The sequence below is a fragment of the Excalfactoria chinensis genome, chromosome 18 (genome assembly GCF_039878825.1).
Source record: "Excalfactoria chinensis isolate bCotChi1 chromosome 18, bCotChi1.hap2, whole genome shotgun sequence".
Taxonomy (NCBI): domain Eukaryota; kingdom Metazoa; phylum Chordata; class Aves; order Galliformes; family Phasianidae; genus Excalfactoria; species Excalfactoria chinensis.
This window is the reverse complement of record NC_092842.1, coordinates 8,365,416-8,390,182: the sequence shown is the minus strand read 5'-3', so window position 1 is coordinate 8,390,182 and position 24,767 is coordinate 8,365,416. Positions and strand designations below refer to the sequence as shown.

At 46.3% G+C, this 24,767-nt stretch overlaps 1 protein-coding gene across 3 annotated transcripts in view; it reads right to left on the bottom strand.

The window, feature by feature from the left end:
• PBX3 (PBX homeobox 3) overlaps positions 1-24,767 on the bottom strand; it is a 97,504-nt gene that overhangs the window by 71,401 nt on the left and 1,336 nt on the right. For 2 of the 3 annotated variants that reach the window (XM_072352378.1, XM_072352380.1), the window contains exons 1-2: positions 23,146-23,478; positions 22,436-22,509 (exon numbers count right to left, since the gene is read on the bottom strand). In XM_072352378.1, coding sequence (XP_072208479.1) covers positions 22,436-22,509; positions 23,146-23,342 — 271 coding nt within the window. In that variant the 5' untranslated portion in view covers positions 23,343-23,478. Of the gene's footprint in view, positions 1-22,435; positions 22,510-23,145; positions 23,479-24,767 lie in introns of those variants that run through there. The other variant, XM_072352379.1, reaches the window with a different exon arrangement.

Below are 24,767 nucleotides of genomic sequence, written 5' to 3'. Positions count from 1 at the left end.
GATACAAACCTCAGTGACTGAAAATACAGCATTTATTGACAGTATCTGAGTATGGATACTCAGTGATACAAATGACCTCTTCTTCCTTCAACAATCTTTTCGAAGCAAAATTTGTGGTGAAAGTCTCTTGCTTAAGGAATACATGTGCTTATGTCAAATACATCAGGCCAGGGACTGATACTTGCTTAGGCTTAAAAGTCACTGGGGCTAGGCACAGAAAATAAAATGGCAAAGGGAATACAGTGGTTATTTATTAACTTTATCCCCAGAAGCCTTGTTATATTCCCAGATCACAATCCTGTTGGCATGAGAGGCTGTTGAGATGGAAATCTCTTAACAGCTGCCGCTCTAGATTTGGAGCTCGCACTCCCCTCCGGAGCTGAGTGATGAGGTGGCTTTAATGCTCACTGGAGGTACAGAATTTAATGCACACTATAAAAAAATCATGTACTGCCCTAAAAGAAAAAAAAAAAAAAAAGAAAAAAGAAAAAAGAAAGCTCAAAACGCTACAACACCCCTTTATCATTCGACTGCTTCAAGATCAAAGCTTGCACCCAAGCTCCCTGCTTTCCCTTACCAGTGCTGCCAAGCACAGGAGCACCCTGCCCAGGCCTGCGCTGGGAGCAGCCGCGTGGCTGCCAGCCTCACTGACCCTCTGCTCCACTCCTGAGAACTCGTGGGACTGCTTCCAGGCTTAGGCAGCACTTCAGCACTGCCCTGCTCCTGCTGCCCTGCAGTGCTGGGTGTATTTCAGCCACCACATGCATGCATGGCTCTGGGAAGCCCGAACACAGCACCAGAACAGAACGCTGCTTACAGAGGATGCAAACAGAACCCACAGACACTATCTAAAATAAGGAGGAAAGAAGCCACAGATACTCACAAAGGAAGGAAATAAACAGATTTTAAGAACAGAGCCACAAAATCTATGTTGCCGTGTGCTGTTTGATGTTGACTATTGTTACAGAAGTGAAAGGAATTTGGGATTGATGTCATTAAAAAGGAAGGATGAAAAACCTCCAAGATGCCTACAAGTGCAGACATCCTTCTACAATAAACACCTAACCATAACTCTGGCTGACTCTGGAAACCAGCCTACTGGCCTTTGGAGTTGGGTTTTTTTTACAGTTGTTGTCTCTGCCTTGCAAAGGAGAAGTTGGCCAGGAGGAAGGCTGGAAATTAGTCTAACAATTACTTGTGGACATACTCACAATCTTCTAAAACTCCGCCCAGCAGAGCTGCCATCGGTGTAGTTCATAATCCTAGATTTGAACAGCTTTTCTGACTGCAAGCTGTCTGGGTAATTGCTAAGCTGTCTGAGAATTACTATTGAACTCTGTCCTTTTTTATCTCACTGACTGACTACTATTTGTTATTAGTCCAAGTAATAATAATATATTAATGCACACGCTTAATATACAGAAGTATATGTTTGCATTGAAACTGCACTGCACTCTGCACTCTTAAGTGTAGAGAAGTACTATGAGCAGCACGAACAGTCACATCGAAAACCAGCTATCAGCTTCCCAAAGGCCATACAACACCGTACACTCGGTATTTAGCACTTCCTACAGATAAAATGCTCCGCACCAACAGACAGTGCTGGAACATCCAACTTTCCCAGCTCTAAGCAGGAGTCCCCATGCTGCACCACCACGCGTTCTCTGGACTCCATGGAAACCCCATACTCACTTTCTTCTTAGAAGACCCTCTTACCCTGAAGTCTTGATAGTTAACGTTTTCTCCATGAAATGCACTCCCTGCTTCCTTTCTTGTTTTTGAAACAGAGTGATAATTTTCTGCTTCCATACACAAATAACAAAACCCAAAAAAAGCCCGATCTGAGGGAGGAGAAATGCTTCCTTCAGGTGCAGTACAGCTAAACCGAAAGTCTACCCTGATGAATCTGGTATCTCAGCTGTATGCACCTTCTATTAAGAAAAATACTTACAGGAGTTTCTATGATATTCATCACTACAACCCTTTGTCACCTGACAGCGATTCCCAACTTCAGATCCAATATGTGTACATACCATGTTTAGAAGTTGAAACAACTTACTTTTAAAACGGAACTGTGAAAGTCAACTTAAGAAAACAAGGCTTTTTTGTTGGCCCCTCTATAAAAAGGCAGGAATGCCCTGACCAGTGGGGTTAAGACCCTCCTCCAGAGGTGCGCAGCTGACAGCACCCATCCTGGGAGACCTGCAGGCTGCCACTGCAGCACTGACTGACGGGGGAGTAGAGCTACAGGAGGGCAGTTGTTGATGCATCTGATTTCATAACAGCAAAGCATTAATAAATGACAAAAAATATTTTTCTTTCCTTCTATATTCCTTCTATATTGTATGACGTTTTATGAGAGGACAAATGTATTTGTCTTTCATGAAGTCGTGGTCTTCTCTTTTCTCACGTTGCAGCAATTTTCCTTGTCACCAACAGTCATAATCTGATAATTTGAACCACTGCACCTTTCACCAAAAAAAAAAAAAAAAAAAAAAAAAGCATTTTTAGGCCTTAATTTGTGAAGCAAACTCTCATATGAAAATAGCAGAAACTTATTTTTGGAAGTTTCGCATGTGAAATTCTCGGCCATGTAAGACATGAAGCTTTTGCTGACTGCTGTTGTGAAGGTTACTTTGAGGTAGCTCTGAAAATGACCTTTGTCAGTTCTGTCCCCATGCAGAACTGCCATGATCTCAAAGCGGTGCCCCCAGCAGCTCTATGGAAAAGCCAGGAGTGGAAGCGCTCAGTGCGCCCCACACACCCCGGAGTACCCCGGCTGAGCTCTCACTTCCTGTCTCCATCATTCTGGATGCAACCAGAACAACGAAAAAGAAAACGGTGCCAAACGTGCAGGCTGGGGCCTCAGCACTGCCTGTGCCCACAGCGAGCAGAGGGGCAGCTGTGGCTGCTGTGCCACCAGCACTGCCGCGGCCGCCAGCGTGCCCTGCGGACATCCAGCACAGGAGCCACGTGGCTACAGAGCTGAGCTGCAGAGCTCCTCAAGACCAGCAAAAAGCACAAACGTTGGGATTCCACCGGACGGGGCCGGCCGTCAGCAAGCAGCAGACAGGCAGAGGAACCCTGAGCCCAGCACACCGCAGCCACACCACCGCACACTGCAGCCCTGGGATTGAAACAGCACACACTGCACCCAGCTATTTTCAAGACTCCTTTCACCGCAGAAGCAATGCAACACATGCTCTCGTGTGTAAATAATGCTTCAAAACAATCACATAATAATTATTCAGTCCAAACAGAACAACAAACACTAATTAAACTGAATAGAAAACAGTGCAGCAACAAAAAGCATGCAAAGGGCCTCGTGCCATTAGTAGTGACTGCAACCTAAAATAAATCCTTTGCGTAGGAAGGTGCTGTGTAAGGCCCTCCACCTAACTTGTTGTTCTGTTATTTGCACAGTTTTAATAGGATTTTTCTATTAATCTGTGACAAACCATGAAATTTTATATTTTCACCATGACCAAGCCATGAAATTTGCCAACTTTGTCCATGATTTACACTGGGTCATAGTTATAAGGTCTGTTATGCTTTTTAACTAAATAACTACTGAAGCCTCCCCTTTGGACAGAATGAAGAATTTGCCTGTAATTAAAGCAGGAATTGTTAACTGCTGGCAGTAAAAGTTTACAGCACTGTTTGACAGCCGCGCAGATAAGCCAGTAAAACCCTGGGATGCCATGTCTACCTGTGCTTCCCACACATCCGAACAATAGGGTTATATCCTTCAGCATCATGAAATCAATCTCAGATTAGGTAATGAAATATGCACCAGCCTTTTCCCAGAACCTTTGACAAATCACACACAATCCTAAATCTTCATAAATCACGATTAAAGACAAGTATATCATCACCAACGCATATATCTTCCCATGCCTGACCCAGAGACTAATGAGAAAAGGCCTAGACTATCTCATCTGATTAATTAATTCAAAATGTCTGCTGTTATTCAAATGTGAGGCTGGTATTATTTGAATAACACTTGACAGCAGTGCCTGAAGATATCATTTCTGATTTGTGAAGCTGCTGCTGCATAACTGATGATAGTTTATGAAAATGTTCCATCGAAGCTGCGTATCTTGGCACAACTGTGAAAGATTTTCTGGAGAGAGGCTTTTTTTTGTCAGGAGCTGATGTTGCTAACATTGTCAAATATTTCCAAAACCTGTAACATCCTGGAAGCCCTTTTTTCCTGAGCTCTCACTCAAGTTTCAGTCTAGAATTAAATATCTCAATACATGTACCTGTGGCAAAGCGGAAGGGCAGGGCTTGGCCATCTGCGTGGTTTGCTCCCATCCGCACAGGAGCTGCTGCAGCGCAGTCCCTGCAGCCACACTCAGCTGACGGCTCTCTTGGCCATGGCCACGCTGCCCCAGTCCCAGGCAGTGCCCTGGGGACCGAGCAGGCAACACGAGCAGGGACCACACGCTTTTAGATCTTTAAGGCACTCCCATCTCTTTTTCCCAGACTGCAATTACAGAGAATCAGGAAGCAGCCCACAAAAGCAAACTGCCTACTTTGTCTGAATAGCTACAAAGACATGAACAAACGTCAGCCATTTCCTGAGGCTAGCTGGAGAAACCAGGGCAGTGACCCCAGCGCCGACACAACAGAAAGCCCCGCTGCATCCAGCCACATGGGCTCAGCAGCGCGGGGCACTGGAGAGGAGCAGAGCCTCTCCCACACACCAAGAAACACCTGAGAACAGCCCAGCTTCCTGCCTGAAAGCCCAGTCCTCCGCCTCAGATCACAGCTCTGACAAGTCCTATCTTAATAACAATGGTTTTGTTGCCTGGAGAATATGCTTCAAACAAAACTTACAGGGAAGACTTCAGTGTTCATTTTCTGAAGCACTGATATCTGAAATGTGCTAAGACACTGTCCCAGCAAATGAAGGAAAGAAACTGGGTTAATGTAAACCACAAAACCACAAGTGAGCAGGAATGGTGCGCAGGCTGCCATCTCCAGATGTGCCAGAGCCAGAGCCAGATCAGGAGGAGCCGAGCACTTCCCAGCATATCAGCAGCTCGCAGCTCAGCAGCAGGAAGGGCTGCTCAGTGCTGCTCAGCCCCTCGCTACACAGCACTGACACCACGAGCAGCATTCTGCAGGTCGTGGGACCTTCACAGGCTCTGTGTTAGCAGTGAAATAAATTACAACTCTGTACCAACAGGGATCTTGATTTTAAAATCTTCTTTTTCCAAGAGATAATCGAGATTACAATCTTATTCTAAATACGTCACGCTGCCAAATACCTACAACTCATTGCAATCAATTTCCTTATTAGTTGAATATGAAATGTGATGCCACACTCAGAACACTTTTAAACTGTGCTATTCTGAAGCTACGTAGCCACAAGCACTAAAACAGAGAATGTAAAATGTATGGTCTAAAATGAATATAAATCAATCATTATGACAGAAGTAGCACTTATTTGAGAGTCAGAAGTGAACAAAATATTCTGTGTCAGCAAAACGTCTCCTGTCAAAACCTGCTCTTTAAAATTTCACTACAATGCGCTGAGACAAATGTCCTTTGCAGCTCTGTGTAAGGAAGCATGTTCTAAGTCTTCATAATTCAAACCTCCCATGTTTTCAGACAAAAAAGCAAGCCAGGAGCGGATGTGCATTTCTGCAATACAGTGAGTGCTGTGCCTCCATCTGCAGCACGGCAATGGGTGAGCGTTGTGCCTCCAGCCACGGCAGTACTGGTGTGCAGGGAGGACGCACCCACAGCTCTACCTGTGCGTGCACTGCTCAGAGTCAATGTTGAGCTTGGGAAGAAATGATCAAAATGAAGCAACACGTCTCTGCACAGTCACTGAGGACTCAGGTACGTACCCATCTACAGCCTCTTAATCCGCACTGCAGATGATCTCATCCGTAACCGGTGGGTCCATGGGCCACACCAGCGGTGGCCAGAGCCCCGTGTGCTCCACACACACAGCTGCAGCCTTGCGGGGTCAGTGCCAGCAGCACGGCTCCAATTGCCCATCCTGGGCTGCCTGGCGCTGCTGCCCCGGGCACTGCTCGCAGAGCCCCACGCTCAGGGCAGACCCCGGACGCACAGCGCGTGCTCCTCATCGATCCCAGCTCCAGACTCAACCCAGAGTCACCCCCCTCCAGCTCCCTCACTAGAACCTTCGATTCCCTCTCTGTGCTTTTTTTCAGTAAACCGTTTACCTTTGATTACATTACAAATGTCTGAGCCCAGTTAAATCTTACAGCTAAGCTATCTGGGCTAGTGTCTTCTCTTTTTTTTCTCCCCTTTATCCTTCCCAAACACAAGTTCCCTAAGAGATCTGCATTATGTCACTTTTCAGCGTATAAAATAAAGGGCGTGCAACTAAATCAGATCACAATTCTTCCTTACTTGGGATGACAGCAAAAGCTGAACACTTCTGAAGCGGTTACTCAGTTTGCCAGGCTGCCACTATCTTGAGATACATAAAACACCAAATTTAAGACTTCAGAAGGTAAATGACTCAGATTTATGTCGCTGTACTCGTGACAAAGCAACCTTCCCATTTTGAAAATACTGGGGAAAATAAACATTGGTCTTCTGAGCATGTCTCACATTTCTGGGACAGTGCAAATGCACAAAGGTTTTATGTTTACCCTACCAAAAGAAAAGGCATTTTTTCAATTATATTTTAAGCTGGGTGTAATCTGCCACTGTGCCTAAAAATGCAGCATGAAAGGGCTGGGATCCATTGAAATTTGTGGTTAAAAAAAAAAACAAAAAACAGGAGAGGACACGAGCAAAGCAATGGTTGTTGGAAGCAACCTCTTCCAGCTCCAGGTCCTATTTTTGCAACTGGATGTATTAAAAGACTGTTTTGAAAATTAAAAATGCATAAAACACGAAACCAGTGTTTATTCCCTGCAAAATCTTTTTTTTCTCAGAGTTCTTCCAAACGATGATAAACTCCTCATGTTGTGCCTTAAGCCATCACGTGCTTTTATCCCGTAGCAAAATAAGAACCAGCTACCAGGCTGAGGATGCCAAGAACCATGACAAAATGGATTATTAATGAGAAACTGATCTCCAGAACCCTATTAATTTATGTCCTCCTGTCGGATCCCAACGATGTATCAGCCTTCTCACTCAAAGAAAAAAAAAGCCAACACTGTACGTTGTTTTAAAGTTCTGCTTAGATGAAGAATTCATTATCCAAAGCACTGTTGTGCTATTTCAGACTTCTCGTGGAATAAAGACCCTTTATCAAATACGGTAGAAAGCCACTGACAAGCGCGAGGATCTTGCGAAATGCATTTACATCAAAAACTCAATGAGGATCCTTGGAGTTTTAACCTTTCTTCCCATTTCTTGGCAATACTCTTCCCTTGCCTCGTTCTGACCTGTCAGCACTTTGGAAATGAAGACCATGAAATTCCATCTGTAAAAACCCGAGAAACACCAACCCGATAGAGAGCTTTTAAAATTCTCAATTACACTAATTATTGCATTGCAAATTAAAATGATCTAACACGTAAATGGCAGAAATCAGATATCTCTTTTAAGCACAAACAGCAAAAAGTGTCCTTTTAAGCCTGTATGAAAAGATCCATCTAATCTGTGCTTACAATAATATTTATGAAATAAAAAACAGAGGAAAAATTGCAGTAATGTACTCTGGGTGACCTCTGCTTTCCAGAGAGAATGAAAACAGCCTTTTGCTTTTCAATCCCCATCAAAGTGGAGTTAAAGGAGGGACAGCATTCCCTTGCTCGCTGCCATTAATCATTGCTTTCTTCGAGCAAGTGCGTATTAATTTCTGTCATCCCAAACATCATCGAGTATTGTTACAGCACCGTTCACTCCTCATTCACCACCAGTTGTTACCAGTTTCCCTACGCTGAGCAGAGACAGGGTGAATCGTGTGGATTTCAGTGTTAGAGGCCTTTATCCCTGGGGTGCTGACACCAATTAAGCCATTTCAAGAAGAAATGAGAACAGGCGCAACCCTTCTCTGTAACAAGAGCTTGCACCTAGCATTGGCAGGTTGCCATTCGCCGCTGCCTTGCACCACACAAACACGCTGCCACCTCCCCTGGAATCACACAGCGCTCACATCTCCGCGCCATACCCCAGCACGCTGCTTCAGATCCTCAGTGCAAAACTCAGCGCAGGGGATTTTGCCATCACTTTCAAATCAGCATCCCAAGATATAGAAAGGCTCTGGGACAGGACAAGACTCAAACACTAACAAACAGCTCTGCCGGCACAATATTTTTAATCAATTAACATTACCGTTAGGAGGAGACAGCTGAAACAGTACGATGAGAACGAGCCGCTGCTCTTCAGCTTAATTTGAGCATCGACACATACAGGACAAGCAACAACAATTTCACCACTGCAATCCAACTGACACCCTAAGTATGAAAATGAATGGAACCTTCCAGAATTACAGGATCACTCCGTAGGCATCCCCACACTGCTGGCACGGCAGCAGGTCTGTCTGGGGGCCAACAGGAATTACAAATCGCACCCTTCAAAAAAAGTTACCTCAAATCCTTAAGATCAACGCGCTTAATGAGTTTAATTAATACCATTTGTACATTGCTAAAGTGTGTGCAGAGATTTATCAAACTCTCTGGCACTATTGTTGATTTTTTCTGACCGCTTTAGATCCAATCCTTCTCCTTGTTTTAGACATTTACATCTGCTTTTAAGTTTTTATGGTTGCCTGTTGGCAGGCAGCAAAGTGGAGCTGTCGATGCTGCTGCAGAATAATGCAAGGTTTGTTATGAATTAAATATTAGAAACCTTAACGCAGCGGCCAATAAGAATTATTTGCCTTATTAAAGCAGCAGAAGACGCTGATTAAATTTTCATTGCATTGCAGTCTTTTTCCCATTTCTGCTTTCAATTCATCATTCTAATGTATGAAAGGCTTGCCGAATAATGGCATGGGGACTTAATTTCTGGAATGCAAATATGGCAAAGAAAATACCATAAATACCCTCCCAGAAAACATTAAACAGTCAGTTCTAATTAAGTGAATACTAACTAAGTAAATATTCTCTTAAAGGAAAAAAAAAAATAAAAAAATCAAGATATTCCAATTCCAGGAAGGAAAGCACTAGAAATACAGGCACACAGAAATTATATGGAGCTTTGATGATCTGAATTTCACAAGGGGAAGCAAAGCGTGTTTAATCCATTGAGTTTTCAGACACCCATAGAAATTTTTGTATTATTAGTAAATATCAGAAAACACAATCCTGCTTTGATCAGCTGAGCTTTGTACTTCTTAGGTACTGTAAACAAACATACAGCCATATGTATGGGAGTGAATGACCTGGAGCAAGCGCTCTAAGTCAGGTGATCCACATATGTTTGTTCTGCAAAGCAAAACATTTTAACACTCCCATTTACCGGTGTGGCACCCACTGAAAATTAAATTCCTTTAGAAGTATAAATAAAATTTCTTCTGATGACCAAAAAAAACCAAACAAAAAGGTCTCTGGAAATGATGTGCAGCTGGAACATCAGCCAGCAACTTCAAATCTGTACTAACAGCGACTGCAGGTATGTTTGGGAAACACAGCCAAACAACATCTTGTAACCATGCGTCCTGTGCTGAAGGTTGTTCATGTTCCTGCCTCCATGTGCATCAGAAGGAAAATGAACTTCAAGTATCCATTTCCCCTAGAGAAAATCTCTTCCCTGAAACTCTGCATCTAATGAAATGGGGATCTATAAATAGCAGCATCATTACCATGAGAGCACTTGCTTTGTACCAGGCTCTGCATTCGACCCTCTTCACACTAACATCTAGTAGACTTCAATGTAATTCCTCTATAGGATGATCAATATTAGGACAGTTAAAATGTGTTGTACATTTAAACTGCAGAGTATATTTACTCACCAAGCTTGCTAAAATGTAAGAACATGCGATGCTACCCTGCCTTTCTCTGCTCACACTTACTAAGGAGTTTCTTATTGTCTTAAATGAGACAAGTGCTGCTCCATAACTTCCCTCTGATGTTATAGAGACATGCATTGTGACAAGACAAAAGCCATAATATACCTGAAATGTTCCCTGCTGAAATCTCTCGATGAACCTCATTAAGATGGTTACTCCATTGCAAACATTGCCTACTGACGTGCCGCTGCAGTAAACTCCTCCTTAAACTGTTGAATACAGTAAGTGAGCATTTAATCAGTAAACGGAGTGATTTGGAAACAGGCTTCACTTCTGCTCCGAAAACAGGATTTACCAATTGCGATAGATCATTTCAGAAAGTTAACCAATAATTAATTTCACTGTTGGTTGTAAATTAAACTGTACCACGAGACAATGCATTGCAGGAACGTGGAGGAAAAAGGGAACTATTTATTTGGTGTTTGCAGAGTATCCTGCGGCTGCATAAAATGTGTTGATACTCAGATATTTACGCTGTCCTTCATTAAAGGTAAATACTCAGTTACATTTGCATCTCCCACATACAAAGGGCTCAATTGTTCTGCTAATTTCACATCTCTTAAAATAAATATGATAAAATGTTTCAGTGGGTGGATGAGTTTAAAGGCTTTTATTCTCTGTGACAAAATTATTGATGACAACATATCATAAATGGCACTTACTCCATATACACATGTCACAAGAAAATGTAAAATATTAGAACAGTTATGCATGCAGGAACATTTACCTTTAAAATGAAAATATAACATCCCCATTTTAAAAACCATGTTGTTAAATCAGGAGAATACATATAGAGAAAGAAGAGGACACAAAATTTCACACGTGCTTAAACTGATTTTCTCCTAGCTTACACGTCCTGCACGCGTCCTAAGATTTCACTGACTTTACTTAAGACAAAAAATACGCAGCCCACTGGTGAATGGCAGAGAAACAGGACAGCCAAGCAGAGCTCCTAGGCGTGCTGAGTGACTTCCCCGTAGCTCAAAGGAACCTGTCTGGGGGCAGCTCTTCTTCTATTTGTTATCAACCTTTAACTTATTTAATATAAAACCAGCATAGAAATATGCACCTTCCATCAAAATCAGCACAGAAAGTGGAAAGTATTTAAAACATAGTAGGATGGGAAACGGTGTTCATATGACTTAAACAAACTGTACTTTGCTGGAATGCATTATTATCTCTTACAGGCAGTAATGCTAGAGAAACGTTCTGCACACATTGCCACTGTGAAGATCTTCACGTTTCAATCTTTTTTTCATCATCCAGACATACCTCTGAGAGCCTAAAAAGGGATTACTGCAAATATCATGGGTTTTTGTATTTTAATACGATTAATATTACAAGACACACAAAGATGTTTGAAAGCAAGGATTTAAGAGAAAGAAGCTGAGTAAGTAAAGCCCAGAAAACGTAATCAACATCAGAGTGAAATATTGGGCAGCAAAGGCTGCAGTTTAGGGAAAGTGAGGCTCAGCAAAGACGTGAGGAGAGGGAGACAGGGAGCGGCCTGTTCACACACAGCCATACCAAAATAAGAAGAAATACCCGCATGATCTGCCAGTCCGTGCAAGCAGTGAAACTTGCAGGCCCTTCTGCAAGGGAGAGCAGCAGGACGGCAGCAGGACGGCAGCAGGCACACAAGGCATGAGCAGCGGCACGGAGCAGGCAGGCAATGGCGGGGCTGCAGCTCACGCTCCGAGCGCCGATCGAGCAGAGCAGCTCAGCGGCACTTGACAACAGCAGTGCTCCCACAATTGTAACCCTCAAATCCAATCAATCGTTGCTCTTTGCATTTCAAGCAGCTCCTGGCTGCCACTGCCTGAAGATAACTATTTTACCACCTCTGTCATGCCTAATTAACAAGTCAGATGTACAATTTAGAAATTTTGCAATTAACCTGCTAAAATATTGCTGGAGGATGCTAATTGTTATGCCAGTTGCCATAAAAGCTCATTTGCATAACTTATGTGTGAAAAACAATTATGAGCGGCGTTCACAGACGCGGTCCACAAACTGCTCCTAGCTACGGATGAGAGGGCCACAAAAACACTTAATTCATTGCCCACAAAATTATGTTCCCCCTTTTCTTAAACAGCATCTGTTTTGTGAAGCTATATTCATAGAAAATCCCCAAATCAACAATTAGAAGCATATGTAAATGTGCGATTACAGTTCTTTTTCTTTCATTGACAAGATCCCATCTGCATGCGGTGCGGGTGGCAACGCCGGGCCCTGGGCCTCGGCCTCACACCCAGCCCCAGCTCCACACCCAGCCTCATGCCCAGCGCTCAGCCCCAGCTCCAGCCCCCCACCTCGCCCCATGCCCAGCCCCATACCCAGCTGTGGGAGGCCACGGGCAGAGAGGACACGCTGCTCTCAGGTCTGCACAGCAGCATCTCTGGGAGCCACTTTAGCAACAAAGCAGCTAAAGTCAATTGTTTCTTCAGTGAATAGGCTTCTGTTGTTCAGCATATATTTACTGAGGCATTTAGGGCAGATTTTTACCATTTCATTGGAGTCTGTAGAACATGGTTGTTGTACAAATATTTACATTAGTGCCGACCACAGCCTTACTGCGGTTCCTGGAGAGAATAACATCCCCAGTCGTCATCCCACTCTGAAGGCCTGAGCCCAGTTCTTGTCGCTCTCATTGCCCTCACGTGCACAACCAGAAGCTGATTCCATAGGGCAGCAGTGACCAATGCACACTCTTCACCAAGCCCAACCATGCCACGGCGTTAGACCAGAAAAACAAATACCTTGTTTTTTGGCTCCCTGGGGAAGATGGGCCAAGGACTGACCTGTTCTTTCAGGTTTCTCTTTAAGCAGGCAGTTTGCTCAGCCACTGTTCAGTCCATTAAATATTATTAAACAAAATTAAAACAAAACAAAACAAAAAAACAACCTAAACAACAAAACACAGCAGGGCTCAGCAGCGGTGACATCACTGCATCGATGATGCTCGTTCCCTTCCAAAATATTAGGGATTTAAAAGTTACATAACAATCACGGTGATTAAACAGCAGCTGTTATGATAATCAGTCAGTAAAAGGAAATTGATTTGTTAAGCGCTAGCAACTACAATATTATTAGACTCTCAGTATATTGAAAGGAAGAAATATTTCCTTCATTGAACACAAAATGCCATAAATTTAGGTAAACCAAAATTAGTTCATGTAATACACTGACATCCAAGAATTTATGTATATAGAGACTATCATTTAATTTTCAGACATTCAATTTCTATACTTGGTCACAGTCAGAAGGTCAAGAACCAACAAGTCAATAAGTTCCCAAGCTCCCTATCGATGTCACCGCTGCCCCACCAGGCGGAGCACAGCTCAGAAGTCCCCCCGGGCAGCACAGCACTGCCTGCACCCTGCCCACGGCCTCACAGCAACGCAGGAAATACGAGGGAGCAGAAGTGATGGTTCCCACCCTATTTGAATAACAAGTAAAAACCTAGAAATACCTCCACTGCGTGTTATTACCAACTGTATCCCCAGGTTTTATAGTGACAGGACTATGCTATGATTTCTGAGAAAACCTCAGCATAAAGCCCCATAAACCCAACCACTCCTGCAATGTATCACCTTATCTAGTGCACAACCATTTCCACAACTTTTCATGTTAGTACAATTTGTTCAAATATGGTAATAAATGCATCCTTGAAGTCAGACAAGAATCACTGCACTACTGACTGAGACTGGCTCTTCCTAGCGGCAGTTAACCACGCCAACAGATCTCGCATAAAGGCAATAAGCAAACATTTTGCTGGTGTGAATTACAAACATTCGCTAAAAGCACACTTCCTTCTTTAATCAACAAATGCATTGTAGGTGTGCTTAACCACCCCTTCGAGCAGGTAATCGCATCCGCAAAGCCACTGCTAAAGAACAGCGATCCTCATCCCAAGCGAGCAAACGCTCTGTGCTGAACAGAGCCACAGTGCTCAAAGCAGCCCAACAGCCTTCTGCTAAGGTCTTGCCCTGAATTAAAAGAGCAAACATCGCTAATTAAGGCAAAGAAAAGCAGAGTCCAAGGAAAGCCCAATCTGCTCACCTGCAGCAGGTAAGGCCTCGCTTCGACTCACTGTGATTTGACTAATGAGAGTACTGTAAATCATTCTAATAGATTATTTCTTACGTTGCAGTTTTAATTATACTCAATGCTTAATAAAATTTTCATCATACAACACCAACTAAACACAATCTCACAAAAATTTCTGGTAGATAACATTCCCAATTCTTACAGATAGGAAAAGTGAGGCAAAAAAAGGTAACATTTGAGAGCTCCCATACGACCTTCATCAAGACAGCAGCCAGGCCTGGCCTGCTCCCACTCAGGTCTATGCATCCCCACAGGGAGGAAGGCTGCACCAAGCACCAGCAGGACGCACAGCCCGAGGCACAGGCCCTCCACCCCAGCTGCCCCCTCCAACAGAATTAATGCCCTTAGGAGCTGCCAGTAGCAGAAAGTTAAGTTTGGCTCCCAAATGTTTTCATCATGTAGTTTTTTGTTCAAGAATTTCAAGGTCAAAATAAGCAACTGGAGACAGGTGATGCTTTCCTCCCCTTTCTGCAATAAAAGCAGGCTTTGCGGGTTCGGGTGCCATCCTCCCAGCAGTGCGCAGCTCACCACGACAGGGCTGGCACAGCAGCAGCACCCGCAGCACGCCCCTGGGCCTGCAGGTCATGTCTTGTGTGCTTCACCATACAAACTTCCCAACAGCCATCGACTTCAGCTGCCAGGACCAGCAAGGCCGTGTGCGCAAGGGCCTTCACACAGAGCCCTGGCGTTGTTTCTTAGCCCTTTTCCTTTCTTTTGACTACTGGGGCTCACCGTGAGCACTGCCACGCCAGCACTGCTCCCCTGCTGGACTCTGACAACACTCTGTGGAAGAGATGGGCACACGGGCACAGCCACTCTGCGAGCACTCAGCAATGACCACCAGAGGCTTTGTTGGGTTTGGTTCGGTTTTATTTTTTGGTAAGTTCATGTTCCATTTCCAGAATTACTTCTCAGATATTTTTAAACAGCATTATAAAAAGCTAACTAACCACAAAACTGCAGTAAAGCAGCTCCAAGGCTGCATAAAGCATGCATACACACACAAAAGGAAAATGTGAACTAAATCAGAAACTCTCAGCGCTGAGCCATCCTGGAGTGTCCTAATACTGCGGAGGTCTCAGCGCAGTGATCGTACCTACCATATCTGCTCTAATAAATAGGTTCAATGAGTTGAGTTAAGGGCAGAGTTTAACTATTAACTCAAAATTTCCTTGCCGTTATGGCTGTAAGTCAATCCCTTAATGTTACTTTAACACAGTTTCTGGCAGTTGAATAAAATCTATGGTCAATATTACAACCCGTTCCTTCCCCAATGAACAAAAATATACGTATGATTTACATAAGAAATCCTGGGAAATCCTGTATGGGAGTGGGGCAGTGAATGCTCAGGGCCTGGCTGCCCAGGAACCCACGCTGACCACTTCACTTCAGCCGCCCAGGACCTCCTTACCCAAAGCCCCAGAGCAGCAGATCCAGCAGAAATACCCCCACGCAAGCACAGCCTTCAGCACAGTAACAGCTAGCAGGCAACAAGGTTATAAAACAGAGCTGTAAGATATATCTCAAATAATACCGCAAAAATCAGATGACACAAAGAATTCTAATACTTTCCTTTTGTTAAGATACAGTAACTGAGAATACAATGAAATTCTTCATGTTCAGTATCTCCCATTAGATCAATTAATATTCAGAGAAAGCCTTTAACATGAAGTTTAAATAATCATAGAAGGAGAAAAAGAACCACCAATGTTCTAGAAGCTTCTCTAGACCTTTCAATCAATTTTATTTATATGCAAAACCAAGAGAAACTCAGAAAAAACAAAGCTCCTCCTGATGCTAAAGCTCTCAATTTACTGACAGGCAAATGGCTTCATGCTGCCACTTAATCTCATTTCTTGCATAATGCCCTCTAATTAGCATATCAAAGTGAATTAATACTTCTAGGGCATTAGCAATGGGAAAATCTGCTCCAGGCTTCACAATAGCAGTTAAGCAAGAGCCAAGAAATCCTCAAAAACACCACAAACCACTTTGCATTGCAAAACTGTTCAATTTATTTATCCTCTCTCTCTAAACACTTTTACCGCACACTGTTTTACTACTGTTCACCAAACAAAATGATAATTGCCAAAGTTACCAGCATCTGTAATGCCTGTTTAGAATCTTAATTTAGATTGTATGCTTCAAGATCTCAAGATGCTTTCATCTTTATCATACACAACGGGACGTACTGAAAAATTGTTGCCCATATAAAAATATATACAACGAGGATAATATTCTTAAATTCCATTTCCACTTGCAATAAATAATTAAAACCCAAATAACGTGTGAAAAAGCCACCTGCTGGACAATGAGGAATAAGAGATTAGCTTTAAATGTTGATGCATGACTTGAGCATAGCAAAAGGTTCTGACCTGTAAACACACACAAACCCACCCCCCCTTCCAAGTGATTGATCTGCAGGACGCGTGATATCCAGCAACTCGCACGGACTGCTGCGAGTCGGAGAGACCGTGCAACGTGCGCCGAGCCCATCGTTTACAAAGGAATCCCAAGGAAAATGTCTAACGGGGTATAAAGCTAAACTAAATGCATCATGACTTTTGTTTTTTGTTCTCACGCAAAACAAGGCCTTTTTACACAGCTCCTGAAGCAGCAATGGGTTACAGCCGCTACCACATCAGACCATTTTTTCTTTAAAAGATATTTTCAGAATCTGATTTTTGTCACGTTATTTTGCCCACTAAATATATGGCACATTTTATAAACTCAGACTAAAGAGAAAACCCTGACAGCCCATCATGCAGAGCCGCGGCACTGAGCCGGGAAGGCAGCGCAGCGCCAGGCAGGCCAGCAACAAAGAGCAGCAGCAACACTGGGGTCAGCGCGGCTTTCTGCAACCGTTTGCAACACGAAAGCAAAAATGAAGCATGAGAGTAACAAAATAAATAATGATAGATATTTATCCAGTACTTGGAGCCTATCTAAAGAACGTGCATTATTGAAAAATATATACCATTTGAGCAGCAGGCTTCATTTCCCTCCATATTTAATTCCCTGTTTACTTCCACTGCAAAGACAGCATTATGGAAGAGCTCTAACGTCCAGCTGAGAAGCACAATTCATCCGTTTGGCTGATGAACTACTCTAACTTTATAAAAGCATGAACTACAAGAGCTGACAGAAACTTTAATAATTTATATTAAATATTGATGTGAATTATTTACTCCATTCATACTTAGAGACATGAATTGCCTACCAGAGAAAAGCAAATGTGACAAAAGGTCAACATGATGGTGAAAAAAGGCAGGCTGTGTCAGGCATGTGTTATCTGAACCACGCTGATCACCTTGATAAGCGAATAGCATTAAACATGACTGCTGAGAAAACAAACAAAGCATTCTTCTCAGGGTGTCAATTGGTGGCACACAAACAGCTCCATCCAGTTCTACCAACCATACCAGAAAAGGAAAACTCTGCTGAGCTCCGCGCTCACTTTGACTCGGTAGCGCACAGACATAGGATTCATTCTTATTATTCACAAAGATATTCATCAAACCCTCATGTGTGTGATGTGCGAGGAATTCCAAAGCAGCCTAAAAACTGAGAGCAGATACTAACTGGACTCTCTTTCCCTGCTACATAATTATTAATATAGCCTTTCTATATATTTTAATATTGTATTACATCTGAAACAATTTAGTGCATCTAATTCTGCTTATATTTGTCTACAGTAGTCTGTAAGTATCATTATATTAATGTTTCACACAAATCAATATTTAAATTGAAAAAAGACAGTGTAATATCTGCGTGGTACAACTTTTTCATTGAAAGCAGTAGGAATAGAGTTTGATAAACGTGTTAAATCCTGCAGAAAGGGGCTCTTTTGCATTCACTGCCTGCTATTATTATAATTTATCTCTCAATGCAAAAATTCCTTAACTTACAACAGGCACCCTAAAATAAACTGCACGGTAGCTCACAGAATTTGCCATTTTCACACAAGTGAATGTGTCAAATTCAAAAATAAAATGAAGGACCTTAAAAATAGCTATAAAATAAAATGAATCCCTGCTCCTACTTCAATTACTATCGACAAGTACGTCCACATTTACCCTTCACGGAGGGCAAAAAAAAAAAAAAAAAAAGAAAAAAAAAAAGACCTGGAAGTACAAATCCTGGTAATCCACATGACGACTGGTACTGAACGGCAGCAGGGAGCACCATCAGAGCTGTGCTCCGAAGGCACGCTGCAGGTACAGGTTCTGCAAGACAAAGTATCCCAGTTTTTTCTAATGAAAATGATCCCCACGTCCTGTTAGAAATTCACCAAAGGGAGAACTGTGATTGTGGGTACATTTGAACCAGATGACCAAACGACACACGGGATATTTATCCAATTTGTTTTTTTCTAGAAGGACATTAATGAAGAAGAGCAATGCCTCTGCCATAAGGACACTGTAACCAACCCAATATTCCACCGCATGTCTTCCTTTGAAATACATCTGCTGATAATTAAAAAAAATACCATTCAGAAGTAGAACCGATGATTCAAGGAAAAATCTAGGACATGAAGCATGAGAAAGGAAACAAAAGCTAAACAATTACACCGAAGAAAAGATGCATTCACATAAACACACGGTGTTTATTTCCTCATGCAGTCAGGGTACATCAGAAATAGGTATTCAGCATCTTGAAAATAACACCAGGACTGCACATCGGTATTTTAAATAGCTGAACTGAGAAACAATAACAGCACAGTTGGTGTTAAGGAAATGGCTAACATACGTACACACACATACACGTCCACGTGTGCCATCAGTGCCACTTCACGGTTTCATTTGAATCCTCTAACATTCAGATCGCATTGTTACATTGCACATTATGATAAATTATTGCAAGTTAGATGCACTGAATAATAATTTACACACGGCGAAAAGCTGAAATTTATGTAACACAAGGGAATGACACCGTGCTACAATTCAAAAAAAGAAAAAAAAGAAAAAAAGAAGCGACAAAAAGGGGTTAATATCTTCAAATTGTTGTAGGAGAAGAGGCAAAAAGCAAGTTCTTCCCCGCGAGTCACCTATCAGGCAGCTTACAGATGGTGCAGCATATTGACAAGGGGTGTTTCTGAAAGAGTTGGGCCATTTTCATCAATAACGAGCGCTGCAGCACGGAAGGGCACGATACAGACCTTTAATCTTCAGAACGGCACTACGTGGTACTTCACAGTTAAAGCAACAAAAATGTTTTAGCTCACGTGAAGAACGGCAAGAAATGACCCTCGTGGTTAATTTCACTACTGGTCTGGCCTATTTCTTTCTTTCTTTCATTCTTTAAAACAAAATTCTGTACAAGAGGAGAATATTTTTAATGAACATTTTCTTCCTCTCTCTTTAGACATAAAAAATAGTTCAAGCAGCCCAACCAGCCAAGCAGGCCTTTTCTCCCCCTGCGGACACCTCCTGCAGTCGAGAAGTTCATTAAGTTTTATGATCTTCCCAAGTCAGTCCTGCTTATAAGCCTCACAAAGGCCACAAATCTGGCAAACCATCATGTATGCCATTAGGCTTTACTAGTAAATGAATGCTATTTAGGGTTTGCGGTGACAGTAAATTAGGGTTTGCTTGGCAGCTATCATTGTTTTTGTTAGACTTACGCAAATAAATAAATAAATGCATCCACGAATGCATGCCTGCATTCAGATGTTTTTATATAAGTGTGCTCCTCCCCACAGAAAAGATTTCTGAAGACAAAAATAATCAGCTATCAACACAGTCACAGACGTACTTCTATGTCATCCCACTGGGAAATAATTGCAATTCCCTAACTGTTTTAAGATTGTAAGAATTAATACATTTTCATTTCTTGTCTCCGTGAGAATAACCAGTACCTCAGGTACAGCACTGTGCTAACAGAGGATTAATCAAGCCACCGATCCCAAGGATTTTTAGTGCACAAATAGGAGAGGTTTAAAAAAACAAAGGCACAGCTCAGTTCTGGCTTCCTGCTGCTGGGCGCCGCAGACAGACGGACACTCAGGAACGCAACAGATGAGCTGCGCGCCCCGACTGCGACGCGAGGGCTTCTGAGAGGCACCTCCCAGAGCAGGCACAGCACCGCCAGCAGAGCCCACCGGCCCCGACCGCCCGTCTGCATGTGCACCAGAGGGGCTTCAGGAGAACTTCGGGCAACATTCTTCCTTCAACTAATTAAAGAAATCCATGGCATTTAGTTTCCTTATGAAAACCATGCTACCTTGTGGTTGCCTCTAAGAATGCACGTTTCTATTAATACCTGCAAAGCTTTTAAGTGCATTATGCAGCACTTTCTTAAATGTTAAAATGTTAAAAAAGAAATGTCAGGCTAGATTCGGCGAGCACGGTGACTTGCTTTGTACATGGAAATACCTCACATGGAAAAAAAAACGATCGCCTAACCCTAAGTGCACAGCAGAAAGGCTTCAGATGCAAAGCATCCATTAACTCATGCTGGGACATGACGGCGCTGCTCAACCTAAGCTGGAGATTCCTCCACTTATTGTCTCTCTGCCACCCTCACAAAGTACTCGCTGACTGTACTGAACATCAGTAAAGCATAAAAAAGAACATAATTCAACATAAATCTGACTCAAATATTGCATTCCTTATTTCAGAGCAGACATGACTGCGATTGCACGCTGTGCACTGGCTGCAGGCTCCCTTCTCACCCCTCAGAAGGGAATGACGAAGCCACCACACGGATCCTACTGCCAGCACCAAGGTAAACTTCGGTTCTGAGGAAAAAGCATTGAATCCCAGAGCACAGTCCAATCTGGGAACCTGGACCACGACACTAAGCAGACAATGCAGGGAGCCCCTGCATTAATGCCACTCAGACTGCTTGTCCTTACAGTTCTGAACTGTTTGAGCTGTTCCCTATGAAAACAGTTTACAGGAGATATGCCAGGATTTGTGCTCCATTCTCAGTGCTGCACGCGGACACAGGAGCTCCAGGAGCCCTGGAGGCAGGTCCCCATGACCCAGCTCCTGTCTGGGCAGGTGCTGCTGGGCCTGGCAAGCTCCCTCCTTTCCTCACAGGGTCCTCCCCTTCCCCGTGGGTCCTCGGCTGTTCTACCAGAGGTAACTCGAAAACTTGGCTGGGCTGCTTGGAGCACAAAGGCTGGATCTCAGCTCGCACGTTGTCACTGAAACACTCAAAAACATCTCAAATCTCAGAACCTTCTCGGGTTCCCTTTTACTTCTGCACAAATAGCAGCACCAGCAAACACTCACTGCCAGCAGCAACCCTTGGACAGCCTGGGGTGTTCCGGGGACAGCCCTGCCAGGGGCTGGCTGTGCTCCCCAAGCCCCCTGCACGCACAGGGTCACAGGACCCCAGGACTCACGCCCGCTCCGGCTCAGCACAAGCAGGGGCCGCTGCCGGCACCGCTGCACGGGCACAAAGTTCAGGGCAGGAAAACAAACAGGAGCCGCGGATGGAGGGGCACCGCGCAGGCAGGGGGGAGGCAGAGGGGATCGCGCTCCTTATCTGAGGTAATGTCACGCAGTATAACGTGGAATCAATCTTCATATTTGCAGCGCAGCCAATATCCAGCCCTCAGCCATCAGCAGAGCTGAAGCGGGACCCGGCGGCACAGGAGCCCGTGCACACCGCGCACCAACTGCACCGACAGCCGCGCACCGGGCAGCTCCGCTGAGCTCTGCTGCGTGCACGAGGTGGCCGCTTCCCTCTATAACCCCATTTTTTCAGCTTGCGACTAAGAGGGCTGCAGTGGAGCATCAAACACAGCTAAAAAGCAAACGAGTGCAGGTGTTCGTTTTTAAGGCCAGATTAGGAAAAAGGAAAAGAAAAAAAAAAAAAGTCAAAAAAGTCCTTATTCTCATAATGCAGGGCACCATCTTTTTCAAAATTGCCTTATTTTAAAAAAAAAAAAAAAAAAATCTCTGTAACTTCAGCGATGTAGGAAATCTGCAAAAATCCCTTCAAACGCCTTCAAGCAAAACGCGGCATTCATTCCCGTCTCATTAATGTTGCACGGAAAAAAACGTTGTTGTGCACCGACCATAATTTCAGTATTTCAAACACCACCGCCCGCCAGCTGCCAACGCGAAGCTGCTCTGCACGCGCGGCCGCATCCGTCACTTTGGCACTGCCCGTCCCTCTCGAGCACTTCCCTCGCGGCGCTGCCGGCGCTGTACGCGGCGGATCCGGGGCCGGGCCGGGCGCTGCCGGGTGCCGCTGCGCGCCGGTACCGCGGGCAGCGCAAGGCAGGGCAGGGCAGGGCAGGGCCGGACCGGGCCGGGCGCATCCCGCGGGCGGCGGAGGGCCGCGGCCGAGCTGCGGGCGGCAGCGCCGAGGCGCGGCGGAGGAGGGCTCAAGATGGCTGCGGCGCGGGCCGGCCCTTACCTGTTTTCTCCTTGATCTCGCAGAGGACGCTGAAGAGCGCGGGCTTCATCCTGTGGCAGTTCAGCGCGTGCTTCCTGCAAGAGAGCACACACAGCGTTAGCGCCCGCCGCGAACATGGCGCCCGCCGCGCCGCGCCGCCAGGCCGCCCGCAGAGCCCGGCATCGGGCCCCGAAATCGGCCCCGAAATTCGGCCCCGGCCCGCGCCAGGAGCGGACCGTGCGGGGCCGGCGCTCCGTGCGGCACCGCGGCGGCGCCTCTTAGCGCCGGGCCGGGCCGGGCCCCGGTGCGCGCGGCGTAAATCAGCGCCGTCCGGGTCTGATTTATTGCGGAGCGGCCCGGGCCGCGCTTTGTTTAGTACGGCGGTGATTTAGGACGGCCGCGGCTCTCCCCCCGCGGCGGTGTCTGCTCGGCGCCGCCATCCATCTCCCGCCGCGCCGGGCACGGGCGAACGGCGCGGAAAGTTGCGGCCCGGCCCGGGGCCCGCGGACAGACGGACAGACGGACGCGGGGCCGGCGCGGGACGGGGCCGGCTCGAGCGCCTCCCGCTCCCGCATTTACTGCGCGGCGAAAGGCATTAAACGGCGCTTCGGCCGCGCCCCGCTCGCCTCGCGGGCTCCTCCGGCGCCAGAAGTTCTCTCCCGGCCGCGCTCCCCGGGCCGGAGCGGCGCGCCCCACGCGCACCGACAGACAAGGCGTAACGAGACACCAACTTTGCTTGCGCCTCGTCCAGGCTTTGGTCGGTGATGGTCATGATCTGGTGCAGGATGTCCCCGATGTCCTGCTTCCTGCCGTCGCCGTCGGCCCCGTCGTGTCCGTGGGGAGGCGGCAGGGCCATGCCCCCCTGCACGGAGTGCCCCGCCAGGTTGACGCCCGCCAGGGTCTGCAGCATGCGGGACTGCTCGTCCATGGCCCCGCGCCGCGGGGGCACTGAGCGCCCCGGCTCGGCCCCGCCGCTCGCTCCGCAACGGCAAGAGGCAAAAAAAAAAAGGCGAAAACCAAAACGACGACGGCGGCCGAAGGAGCGGCGGTGCCGGCGGCGGCGGCGGCTGGTTCCACGCTCTTCTCTCCGGCGCGGTAAATCACTCTGCTTTAGTTACAGTCTTCTCCCGTCTGCACCATGCCTGTGCCGGGCCGGGCTGCGCCGCTCTGCCTGTCCCCGGAACGATCTTCCTCCACAGCTTTTTATTAGTAGTAGTGGTATTATTATTATCCTTTGCTATTATTGTTTTTATTGTTGCTTTCTATGTCTTTTCCCCACTTGTCCAAAAATCTTCTTGGCGAAAAGGCAAAAAAAAAAAAAAAAAAAAGTAAAAAAAAAAAAATACAAAATGCCCAAAGTTGGTTTCAGATCCCGCAGAAGTTGGGAGGAGGACAAAGAGCAAAAAGCACAACAAACCGAGCGGCCCCCACCCCGGATCGCGACATAAAAACGCCACGAAAACACAATCGCAGAGGGAAAAATTAATGGCCCTCCCCCCAAAAAGAACGAAACGATCCCGGGTCTGTGCGCGGGGGGACGGCGAGGAGCAGAAGTTTGAACTCGCGCAAAGAAAAGAGCGGAAATCGAGGGGAAAGAACTGTAAAAAAATTAATTACACACTCTGTGCAAAGCAACGTGCAAAAATATCAGCCGGCGGGGATTTATGAGCGCGGCCGCCCGGTGACTGTGTGTGCTTTATGTTGTTTGATGGCCGCTCCGGTGAGGGATTGACAGCCTGCCAATGCCACTCACTCACCCTGCAGACGTGTCACCCTGTGAGCCGGCAGCGGCCGCGGCACAGGACGAGCCGCCGCGCCCCGCCCCGCTCCGCGCCGCCCCTCCCGCCCGCCCCGCCCCGCCGGGCGTGCCCGCCGCCGCCCCGCCCCGGCCCGCGGGGTCGCCCTCCCGCCGGGCCCGACCGCCGCGGCGCTCCCCGGGGGGCGGCCTCCGCCCGGAGCGGCGGGCCGGGCGGCCAATCGGCGCGGCCGCGGGCGGACGCTCCGGCCAACCGGCGCTGGCGGGGCGGTGCCGTGCCCGCCCGGCCCCCGCGGAGCCCCCGCCCCCTCGGCCGAGAAACTTGCGATTGGGCCGTTCGAACGGTCACGTGGGCCGGACGAAAGCCGCTCCGGCCCCGCCCCTTCCGTTGCTATGGGAGCGCCCCGGCGGAGGCCCAGCCTCCCCTCCGCGCCGCCACGGAGCCGGGCCCGCGGCTGCCTGAGATGGCGTGAGAGCGGCCGCGGGCAGCGCGTGGCAGCGCCCCGAGCGTGGGCTGTCCGGGGAGCCGTTAAGGTGTCAGACGGCTGAGCTTTCGGGGGCGTCGCTTCGGAGCGGAGGGGCGCCCGGCTTTCCGAA